The sequence below is a fragment of the Echinops telfairi genome, unplaced genomic scaffold (assembly GCF_000313985.2).
Source record: "Echinops telfairi isolate 266 unplaced genomic scaffold, ASM31398v2 ScPeMD7_7457;HRSCAF=8495, whole genome shotgun sequence".
Taxonomy (NCBI): Eukaryota; Metazoa; Chordata; class Mammalia; order Afrosoricida; family Tenrecidae; genus Echinops; species Echinops telfairi.
In genome coordinates, this window is record NW_022111357.1 from 20,511,198 (window position 1) to 20,523,613 (window position 12,416).

General features: G+C 45.7%; 1 protein-coding gene across 1 annotated transcript in view; it reads right to left on the minus strand.

Moving 5' to 3' along the window:
* Window positions 1-868: 868 nt before the first annotated feature.
* Window positions 869-12,416, minus strand: part of LOC101639218 (non-compact myelin associated protein) — a 15,839-nt gene continuing 4,291 nt past the window's right edge. The window contains exons 2-4 of the mRNA XM_004705099.2: window positions 12,064-12,152; window positions 6,773-6,857; window positions 869-3,969 (exon numbers count right to left, since the gene is read on the minus strand). Of these exons, the coding sequence (XP_004705156.1) occupies window positions 3,828-3,969; window positions 6,773-6,857; window positions 12,064-12,145 (309 nt within the window). The 5' untranslated portion in view covers window positions 12,146-12,152 and the 3' untranslated portion in view covers window positions 869-3,827. The remainder of the gene's footprint in view (window positions 3,970-6,772; window positions 6,858-12,063; window positions 12,153-12,416) is intronic.

The window sequence follows — 12,416 nt, forward strand, 5'->3', positions numbered from 1 at the left end:
CTCCCACACCGTTAATGGTTCTCAGCTACAAGAGGGCCAGAGTCAAGGTCAGCGGTGTGCTTCCAGGTATGATGCTTAAATCCACATGAACTAACTTGTTACAGGCCTCCCTGCTGTTGGGCATATCTTTCCATCAGGTCTATGGACATCGGGTTCTGGATACTCAACACCACTGCTGCTAGAACGTGTGCTGTTGAAATGCCACCAGAATAGATTCTACACACTTCCTAATCCTCTACGTTGCCAGCTTCTGAATTCCAAGTCCATGGCAGAGCCTAGATCGCGTGCCTTCACCTTAACTCCAAAGGATATAGGAAAGTGAGTTGCTGGCCTTTTATTAAAGTTTTTGTCGCGTGGGCTGGTCTTGCATCTGGGAGGATTCCAATGGCAAGGGAAGGGTTACCAGAATGGCAGTCATTCACTGCATCACCCAAAGCCAGGCTACTACACTGGCCCTGGATCTCCCCTTATATAAGCGAGAGGACCATGATTCCCAGGGAAGCTGTAAGGGCTAGGGTCCCTGGGCATAAAGGTCCCATCTATGCTTAGCGCGTTGTTGGAGGGTAGTTTGTGGTAAACACCACTAGTGGTGATCTGGGTTTCATTCTAACATCCCCTTCCACTCCTGGGGTCCCCAAACTTTGGCATCTCAGCGCTTGGGAACTTAACAGCAGGCTGTGAAATTTAGATTCCTTTTGTAATACTTGAGCAAGACACCAAGCTTTCTAATTCTGTTGATGGCAGCACATCAATTTCAACAGTTTTTACCAGTGAGAATACGCTTGAAAAGACGCGGGCTTTCATAACAGGAAAATAAAGTTCACGGACACAATTAGCTCTAATCATAATTAACATCAACTCCACACTGTTTGATTGAAATCTTTTTATTTGCAAAATCTTTTTTCTTTAAGCACTTAATCTATTTTATTGAGTCAGGTGGCCAAATAAGGCAGCCCCTGCTCGGTTTAGAAAGGCATGTTGTCAGAAATGAAATACATAACCACGTTGTAAGATCCCCGCCACATGAGCCTGACTGCAGGCTCCGGGGGCAGGGGCCACATTTTAATGTTTAGTAGCACCTCAACTTGCACATAGGAGCTCTGAAATGACGATTATTGAGCTTATCTCCATTAGTTATGAACATGGCACTAAATTCCTTTTCTCTCTCTCCTGACTACTCCACTTCCCCTTTTTCCTCCTCTTCCGACCCTTCACTTATTTGATGAACACAGACGGGGGATAACCCAGGAAGATTCCACTGTGGGTAAAAGAAGTGGGTTTTATGATCGCAGCTTTTCAAACATTAAAAAAATAAAACAAAACAAAAAGCCTCTTTAAGCAGAATACACTTAGGGGAGGCAAGAAAGCTTGGGGTCTAAGACATGGCTTTGCCCTGGTTAGATATCCTTCCTCTTCCTGCTGTTGGGGCCACAGTGCTGGGCTGAATGGAGCCGAGCTTAGACAGCTCCGTTGGCTGCGCTAATGGAGGCCCGATGGGAGCTCCTGAAGTGGCTGGGTACCCACTGTCAGCTCAAGTGGACGCTCCGTTCAAGCCCGATGGACTGGTCTGCCCTCCGTTTGCTCAGCCCACGAAGAGTCTGTGCTTCTTTGAGGCAGGAGGGCCAGGCATGCACGTGAGGGAATAACAAGATGGACTTTGGAGTCAGAGAGAATGGATTCTGAGTCTAGGGTTTGCAACTGGACGAGCTGTGGGATTCAGAAAAGTTCCTTTGCTACTTTAGCCCCTGTTTCTTATTTGTAAAATGGGAAAACCAAATTCCTCGGGGCTATTGGGAAAATTAGAGCCTATGAGATGATTTCTGGGAAAGCGCCTTGCGAAGCTCCTGGCTCTTCGGGGTGGACATCTCCGCATGCGAGGGGAAGAGTGGCTGGGGAGAGGAACCAGCCAGCATTTCTTCAGATCACTCAAGTGTTTGAATCGTGGGGTGGCATCATCTGGGTGGCCTGGGACATGTCTCCTTCCTTTCTGAGCCTCGATTTCCCCTCAAAAGGGATTTCTAGCCACAAAAGGGAGAGAGACTCCCATCAACTTGAGGTTAAAAAGCAGAGCACATCACTTTCTGTAACAGAAGGATTTATTATTTCCTTGCTTCTGAGAGGCCACCAATTGTAAGATGCACAATTGATCTAAAAATGACATCAACAGACCTATTAATTATAGGATACATCCTCATTTCAGGAGCATGCTGGCTGGCTCCCTCTTTTTATACAGCTATTATGTGCCAAGCAAAGGAGCCCCCGGCACTCAATGATTAAGTGCTGTTAACTCAAAGGTCAGTGGTTCAAACCCACCAGCTGCTGCCTAGAAGAAAAGCCCTGTGATGTGTTCCTGTAAAGGCTGTTACTGCTGCTGCCTGTGGTCAAACGACTTCTGACTCAGACCCAGGCAGAACCATCCCATGGGGCTCCTTTATTTGGCACATAATACCTGCACCTTTACCGATGCTGCCTGCCACATCTTCCTCCCCTGGAGCTGCTGGTGGGGTCATACCACTGACCTTTGGGTTAGCAATGGAACACTGAACCACTGCGTTGCCAGGGCTTCTCCCATAAAGATTAGACAACTCTACAGGGCAGCCCTACTCTGTTCGATAGCGTTGATATGAGTCAGTATTGACTGCCCTTAACTACAGGTATCAAACACTAGGAGAAGTCTGTTACTATGTCTCTGAAGGGCTAGGAAACGGATCACTTTTCCCAGGCCACACAAGAAGGAAGAGGGTCTTCCTGTTTTCAAATTGTTTTTCCCTGTCAGTAGATGGCTTTCCAGGCTAAAGAGTCAGAGATCAGCTCCATACAGAGAAATGGTTTGTGAAGCTTGTGTGGTGCGTTCAATATTCCTTGAATCTCCGCAAGGTGACCTGGAAGGGCACAGGTGACAAACAGAGTTATAATCAGTCTCCAAATACTGGTCAGTGGGGGGAAAGTGTTCACAGGAGAGTCGGGCTGTTGGAATTCCGCTCTTTGGGACCAAGAACTGGAACAGGGTCAGGGTTGCTCAGCCCTGTCGTTGAGGAGCCCTGACCAGCCATCAGGATTGCTCCAGCAGCACACTCAACCAAAGGCAGTTATTGCTCACGGTCCTTTCACTCTGACTCCGTAGGAATAGATGAGTTGGAATCAACCGATCGATGGCAGTGAGGTTTTGCTCCCTATACAAGTGAAGTAGAAACCTTTTGAGAACTCAGGCTTTCCTGTAACTCCTCTTAAGGAGGGAAACAAGCTGACCAGTTATTAGGAGCTAACCAGTGGTCCCTTACAACTGGAAAAGAAAGGTTTTCTGCCAAGTTAGTCAAAACAAATTCCCCTTTGCCTGGTGTTGGGATTGAATATTTTGCTACAAAGCTGTGGGTTTGATGCCGATTCTGAGATGACTCCAGGGGCAGACCCTATTGTGAGGTTCTCAGAAGCAAACCTTGACACCAAGCACCTGGCCATAAGACCCCTGAGCTATATGTCTGTCTGTCTGTCTAGCAATGCTGTGTGCGGGGAGAGAAACCCAAACCCTTCTCAGTGGATTTCCAACATAGCTCTACCTTATCAGATGACAAAACAAAGTCCTGTCGCTTTCTGGGAGGAGGAAAGCAGGGATATGGGTATGGGTGGGGTGGCAGAGCGGGATGGCACCCAGGGTTGCATGAAGGAAGCATCAGAGACCGCAGACAAAGATGCTTCCTTTGACGTGACTGGAAGAACTAAGGTGAAGCAGCCAGAGGAGAAATGTGCTTCTTGGTCTTGATTCTGGAGAATGCTCTTGGGACAGTGGCTGAGAGAGCACAGGTAATGTGGTGGTGATGGCGGTGTCGTCATCGGTTCTCCATGTGGACATCAACAGGGGTGAAGGTTACAGTGGCAGGCTGTTGGCTGTTGTTGTTGTTTGGGCTCAGGGCAGAAGAGGAGGCTGGCTTGGGGCCCTTGGGCTCCAGTTCTCGCCTGGTCCTCATTTTCCTGTAATGAGATACACACGCAAGGTTCGACCTTTCGCTTTGTATTTGACGGGGATCGGGTGCCGTGAACGTGGTCTATGAAGAGTGATGCAGATCAGGATTAAATCACAGTGCTTACTGGTCAACCACAGGCTTTACATCTGAAAAGGAACTTAGCTAGTCTGACCCTGCGGTGTTTTGGCTTCCTTTTAAATGTTTTCTTTGCCTGAGATTAGTTACTTAATTTAAATTGTTTCTATTAACAATGAGTATCAGATGGCTGACCCTATGAAAGACAAGACCAGGACATTCAACTTTCCTGGTTCAATCCTGCAGTCTCATTACACCTGTTAAGCTCATTGCTGGAAACACCTAAGACTATTTCACATGGCTAAGAAGAGATGATACATATATATACCGTGTATAGCCCCACCTTTCATTTCATATGCCACAAAGTTTAGCAGCAGAGTAAGCATTAATTCTAATGTCTACAGTTGATTTCACCTTGTTAGTTCAACTTGCTTCTTTTTATAAAATTTCAAATCCTCAAGCAGCTGCATCAAAGAACACTAGGGTCCCTTCACCTGGATTCACCGGATGTTCATGTTTCGCCACATTGACACTCTCTCTCTCTCTCTCGTTTAAACACACACGTGTGTGCGCACACAGGTCTTTTCAAATTGTGAACTATTTGCAGTTAGTGCAGTGACCACACCTTCCCCTCTAAACACTCTTAAGAAACAGGGCTTTCTCCAAGGCCGCCATGATGCAAATGCCACACTTCCACACTCTTCCATGTTAAGATTCCAAGATCAGACACAGAGATGAACAGACGTGCCTGCGTGGAACAGCATGAGTTCTCCCTTCAGCTCTCCTCATTCCCACCCCAGACCTCAGTGTAAACAGCGGAGGATGAAAAGAGGCTGCGAGCACCAACAAAGACGGAGGATTGACATTAAGGTCTGATGCCACTTCCTGGTTTGGGACAGATCCATATTGTGATACCCTACAGATTTTACAAAACAACTTTTAATATTTTTGTTATCTGAAATGGTGGGAATATTCACTGTGAAGCAAAACAGACTGTTTTTGAATCTCAACTCTGACAATTAGGGTTGAATAACCTTGGGCAGAAGGAGTCCTGGTGGCATGGCACACTGGTTAAGCACTTGGCAGCTAATCCAAGGGTCTGTGGTTCAAACCCACCAGGTTCACTGTGGGTGAAAGATGAGGCAGTCGGCTTTCATACAGATTACAGGTTTTCAAAGCGCAGGGGCAGTTCTACCCTGTCTCACAGGGCCACCGGGGGTCAGAATCGACTCCCGGCAATGGATGGGAGGTTAATCTGGGCAGGTTACTAAATTTGTCTTTGCCTCAGTTCCCTGACCTATAGTATTGGAGATAGCAGTAATTACCACACTGTGGGGTTGGGAGGATCAGATACGTTAATACATGTCAAGATTACCGAGCCATGCATGGCACATTAGCTGCCTTTACTAGTTGAATTAATAGCATATAAAAGCAGTGCGTGCTTCTGACTTGTCTTAGCCTCTCTAGTGCTGTCATAACAGAAATACCACAAGGGGACGGCTCTAACAGATGAAAATTCATTTTCTCACAGTTCAGGAGGGCAGAGGTCTGAGTTCAGGGGCAGCATTTCTCTAGGTGTCAGATCTGGGAAAGGGCCTTTGTCTCCTGTTATCATTTTGCAGGGCTTCTTTCAGCTCTTATAACAACCCATGCATCAATTGCATCACTCACATTTGTGTGTATGTTGCCATCCTCATTTTCAAAGCACTTTCTTTCCCATTGTCTCTTCAACTTGTGGCTTCTGGTTCCTTGGAGACCTCCATGTAACCAAGCCTCTATCTTCCCTCACCTCTGCTTGCTTGTTTAACCTCTTTTATATCGCAAAAGAGAGTGTTCAGAAAACATGCTACACTAATCTGCCTCATTAATGTAACAAAAGCAACTCACTCCCAAATGGGATTATAACCCTAGGCATACAGGTTAGAATTCGCAGTACCTATTTGGCAGGGAGGGTGCATGGGTGGGTGGGGACACAATTCAATCCACAACACTGCTATTCAAAAATAAGAAAATACTATTTCTCCTTACCACCAGCGTCCTACCATGCAGACATTGTCAACAGTCTGCTGTGGACCTCCCCAATTTCCCGGGGGTATGGATGTGTACATGCCCCACATCTATGATCATAATGTGGGTGTGGTTTTGTAAATGTTGATAATAAATCATAAACCTCTTTCCTCATAAAAAATACACTCCCAATTCTAACTATCTACCCATCTATATAGCTCTATTTTTTAATGGCTGCCGGGTCTCTGAGGTGGTTGTAATAAGAGCCTTTTTAAAAATTTCTTCCCTCAAAAGAATCACCCTTCAGCAAAATGACAGTGAGACTATGAAGGTTAACACATTTATCTTCATGTGGTCAAATAACACGATTTCTCCCAGTTTGGTCTCCAGATGTGGAGTCAGGGAGTATGTGGGTTCTAGTAAGTGCCGCTTCAACCCCTGCTGTGGCAGCTCGACAGCAGGGGCTGGCCAACAGAAGAGGACAGGAGCACCCCTCCACTGCCTCTCAGTTACATACCAGCACTCATCATAGTGCTCAGAGCCATTATCATTATAGCTTTAAAATATTTCTCTAGGTACCGATGTCAGAAAAGGACCCACCAAGGATTGGAGCATTTGAGGATGGAGTCATACTGCTGGGCCCGTGACTGCGACCACAGATGTTAGGTCCTGTTCCCTCTGCCTTTGCTGAGGGAGCAGGCCAGTTTCAAGCCCGGGACATCCCATACCTGTTGTACATCTTCAGCAGGATCAGAACCACGGTGAAGATGACAATGACAACCACCACAATGGCAGCGACGATGGCGCCCGAACCTGTGGAGAGGAGATGGGAAGTGCAGACTCAGAGGCAGACAAGGGTATGTGTGTGTGTGTGTGTGGGGGGGGGGGGCTACTGTGGCATTTGACAACCCCCACTGGGTCATGGGAAATGAGAGAGCGAGATGTCCTGGGAAGCTCACCTCTGACCCAGGATAGATTCATGGCTGCCTAGAGCAGCCGTTCTCAATCTGTGGGTCACGACCCCACAGGGGTCACCTAAGACCGTCAGAAAACACATAAATATTTCACATATATAATTACACATTGTTTTGTGATTAATCACTATGCTTTAATTATGTTCAATTTGTAACAATGAAAATACATCCTGCACATCAGATATGTACATGACAATTCATAACAGTAGCAAAATGACAGTGATGAAGCAGCAAGGAAAACAATGTGATGGTTGGGGGTCAGCACTCCATGAGGAACTGCATGAAAGGGTCTCAGCACGAGGAAGGTGAGAACCGCTGCTCTAGGGCACACCTCTACCTGACGGGGCTTGGAGGGTCCAGCGCAGTAGCACTTCACCTGCCCAAACTCTGCCTCAGGTCCAGTCATGTGCTCAGCAGCCCAATAGAGCTTCACATTTCTTTTGAGAAACAGAAAAATAAAACAACCTTCCCTCTTGTTGATAACACAAGGGTAGTAAGTGATGTTTATAGGCAACTATTAAAATGTAAAAACAAGCAAAGAAGGGGGTGGGAGATGGGAATAAAATCCTCATTGCTCAAAGACCTGATCTTGCAGACATGTATACATTTCACCACTATGTTGTGTTTTTGAATACATGATTATGAAATACCTACTTATCTCTTTTTGAATAACGTATTAGTTTTCATTTATGAACATGCATCTTTCTTATGTATCTTTTTTTAAAGTTAAAAAGATTTTAAAATTTTAACAGTTTTATTGACATATAATTTGTATATCATAATTCAACAGTTCAAACATTAAAAATAACTGTGCGATCATCACCACAATCAATTTTGGAATATTTTCTTCTTTCTTGTACTCATTAGCTTCCCACTTATCCCCAACCTCCCTTGCCATAACCCTAAGAAACCGTTCATCCAGTTATCACCTCTATCGCTTTCCCTATCCTGAAAATGCATCTTAAGGAAATACGTCTACACATGTAAGAATATGCACTCTATGAGAATGACACCGCGTCCCACAGCCTGCTTTATAACAATAGCCACCTTTCCATGTCCTTACATAGTTTCCTTCATGATTGTTCATGGCTGCATAGTATTCCACTGTCTGGATGTATCATAGTCTGTTTACAAATTCCCTAGTGAGGGTCTATCCTTGTTTGTTGTTTTCAGTTTTCACTATTTGTTGATAACATCTCAGATTCTCATGTCAATATCAGCTCCCAGTCTCAATGTCAAACTAAGTATAGGTTCAGGACTAACATCCTTATCAGAATAGATATTAAAAATATTAACACCCTTAACAATGTTTATACTTTAAATCTTTTTGATTTGAGGGACTGTACCTTAAAAGCATAATCCGACATATAGCAAAAGTTGTATGAATGAAGATATTTACTGCAACATTTTAAACATGAGTGCCTTACTGTTTCTTAGAGAAGGAACTTGACAATGGTTAAGCACGTGGTTTAAGCAAAAGGTCTGTGGCTTGAACTCAGTGATCCCATGGGAGAAAAGACCTGGCGATTCTCCCCTAGAGATTTCAGCCTAGGAAACCCGTTGGGGCAATTCGATTCTGTCCTGCAGGGCTGCTGTGTGTCAGAATCCACTTGATGGCAGTGGGTTTGGGTTTTGGTTTGGGTCACCCTCCATTCCCACTCCTCCACTCCTCCATCTTAGACACCCCCTCTAGTGTGTGCAGTATATCTCACTTTAAAAACAAAACAACAACAACAAAAAATCAGCACAACACAGCAGCACTTTCTTAGTGTTGCTACAGCAGAAGTGGCTGCTGGCCTTAACATATTTATTTCTCATTGTTTAGGAGGCTAGAAGCCTGAATTCAAGGCCCGGTCAGGGGATGAGCGGAGAGAGCCCTTGTCTCACATCCTCTGACGGTCTTCCCAGAGCTCCTTGGAGAGCTCCACGTGGCATCTAGTTTTCCCCATTTGGGCTTGCTGGGTGTCTAATCTGCTCCTTTCAAATCTCCAAAGTCACTAGGCTTTCATGGATTGAATTGTAGCACCCCTGCCACTAATCAGTATCAGCTTGGCAGGGCCTTGATTCTCAGTGGTCTGACAGCTGTGTAATGATATAATCATCCCCCACGATGTGATCTGGTGCGGTCATCCAATCAGTTGTAAGGCGATGAGCGTGGACTGCTACAGCCTCCCTCAGCACTCGGCTCTGGTCTGGATCTAAGGGGAGTCTCCCAGTTATGACATGTATGAGATGAAAACAGAGAAAAGGCCAACAGAGAAGGGGGCACCTGTCACAGGGAAAGATGAGTGGGGAGTGGGTTGTGTAGTTTGTACCAAGGGTCCCTGTGCTGAGAACCTCCTAGACCCAGGGGAAGGTTGACACCTAGGTACAGCAAGCTTACAGATATTGAAAGGAGACAAGAATCTTCCACTAGAGCTGACACAAGGATAAAGCTTTTCCTAGAGCTAGCACCCTGAATTTGGACTCTCAGCCTCTTTAATTGTGAGAGATTAAGCTTCTGTTTGTGAAAGCCACCCACTGTATTTCTTTATCGCAGCACTAGATAACGAAGACAAGGTTCAAGACACACCAGAAAAATAAAGAAACTCCTGCTCCCCAATGGAATCATATCCACATGTATAGGGGTTATGAGTCCACAATAAAAATTTTTTTTGGGGGGGGGGACATAATTCAATCCATAAGAATGGGAGTGGTTAGTTATGGTATACATATGTAGTCTGTGAAATATACAACAATTTAAAGATGATTATGAAAGCTGGGGTAACATACAGGACACTTAGGATGACATAAGTGTAGAAACTAAAATAATATACACACATTATGTTGCAACCATTAAAATATGTGCACATAAATGCAATGTTGAGCAACAGCTGCCAGACACCAAAGAATGCACAGTATGATTCCATTTAAATTGAATTCAAAACAGGGAGAACTCATCCATGGGGTGGGAGTCGGAAGAGTGGGTACCCTGGGTGGGTGGGAGATGTGGCTGGAAGAGCACGGAGACTCCTGGGATCCTCCTGGGGGGCTGCTTACACAGGTGTGTTCACTTTGAGACCATGCACCCAGCTGTGCACGTGTGATCTGTGCACTTTTTGGAATACATGTAATGCTTTCATACGCTGTTTACTTAACAAAATGATGCAAAGACTCACAGGAAGCAAGACTGGAGGGAGAAAGGAGGAGGTGGGAAAACCAGTCCAGTCACTTTCCTTTGTCCTTCCTGGGGAGGGTGCAGTAGCTCAGGGTTCTCAAGCTCAACTGGTTCATTCTGGGTCCCGGGGGGCTGTCCTGTGAATAGGAGTCCTGCTGGTACAGCGGGCACCTCACCACAAGAGGGGCTATTCAAACCCCCCAGCCACGCCTTGGGATAACATGAGGCTGTCTGCTCCAGTACAGATTTACAGTCTCAGAAAACCCAAGAAGCAGTTCTCCTGGGTCCTACAAGGTTGCTCTGAGTCAGAATGAACGGGACAGGAGTGGGCTGGGTTTGGGTCTGGTCCTCTGTTTAGCAGCTTCTCTGGTCTCTGCCCAGGATATGCCAATAGCACCCCAAAATGTCTCTAGACCCTACCAAAAGTCCCCTGGGGGTAGGATACCCAGATAAAATAGAGCACACCCATCTACATTTAAGTGTCCATAGAAATCAGATTACTTTTTCAGTATAACTCTGTCCCAAAGATTGTATGGAACGTCCTTCCACTAAATGATATTCATTGTTTATCTTAAAATAGAAACGGTGGGTGCTTTTCTTTATTGGCTAAATCTGATGATCCTGTCTGGTGGCAGCAGAGGGGCATAATCATCTAAGTTAAACAAAAACAGAATCATCCATGTCTCCCAGTGATGCCCATGCTTACCATACTCGGAGAAGGTGGGCAGGCCTGGCATCCACTGCCAACAAACCAGCCATTCAAAGGACAGAGCGAATCGCTGGCACTCTGAGCTGTTGGGCCCACATCGGGCTCTTCTCCCAGCTCGAAGCAAGCTCACCCGAGGACCTTGTCCCCAGGGTAACCCCTTCTGGGACTCCAGAGGAGACACCAAAATAAACCCAGCCCTGTGCCACTGAGACAATTCCTCCTTACGGTGACCCTGTAGGACTGACTAGAGCTGCTCCATCAGTTTTCAGTTGTGAATTTATTATTATTTTTTTCAGGTAAAAAGTTTCATCAATGTCTATACTATATTGATATTAAAACAAAACCCCCAAACTCACTGCTATTGAGTCTGTTCGGATTCACAGTGGCCCTACAGGGCAGAGTAGAGCTTCCCCTGGCTTGTAAATCTTCATGGAAACAGACTTGCATTTTTCTCTCATGGAGCTGGGGGCTTGAACCACTGACCTTTCAATTAGTGGCTCCATATTTATCTTGAGGATACTTCCAACTCCTGCTCTACATGCAGAGGGAGCCGGCCAAAATGGCTGAAATGGCCCCCAAATGACCTTTTACAATGAACTGGCCTTCGAAAGAGGCATCCTCCAATGACTTCTTCCAGGGACCCGCATGTCCTAGCAAATGTCTCCCCAGGATGAACTCATGGCCCCTAAATATACTACCTGTCTCATAAATTGATGGGATGTTTTTGGCTTTCAAAATTAATATGAAAGTAACTATCTTTTAAGACTTAGGGTCATCTTATAAAAGATTCAAATTTCTATTGTACGCTAGACCCCAAGTTCCCATCATAAAAATAGTAGCAAAATGACAGTAACCGTAACCCTCACCTTCATCACGATACTTGTCAGGTAAGTAGTATGTGCCCCAAGTTATTCTAAGCTCTTTACAGTGACTGTATTGTTTAGGTCTCACAACTCCCTTATGTGGTAGCGCCAATGAATACCGTCACCTTGCGGATGAGGAAAGCGAGGCGCAGAGCAGTGAAGTCAAGTACCCAGGGCCACCAAGGTGGCCAGGCCCGGCCATCTGCTTCCAAAGGCTACACTTGACCTCTACCGTAGGCTGTGGTGTTTGTCCCGCTCAGGAGCTGTGTGACTGACACCCAGCCCTTCCCCACCCCTCCAGTCAAGGTGCCCTTACTCTTATACAGGAAGTCTTCTCCCCTGGTGGTCATGTTCAATGAGAAAAAGGTGGTAGCCCCCAAAGGGGTGACTGTGGTCATCTCGATCCTGGTGAGAGAGAAGAAGAAAGTGTGTTAACAATCAGAGTAAGCTCTATACGCCTCCTTTGATCTTCACTGGAGAACTTGGAGACTCCTCAAGCCTGCAGTTTTTCTCTTAATAGCAAGTAAATATAAAGCCTTTTACTACATATTGGGGGCATTAAAAAGAATGCCTGGGGGGACAGACAACCAAAAAGTGGATGAAGGGAGACGTCGGACAGGGCAAGATATGACAAAATACCCATTTATAAACTATCAAGGGCTCATGCGG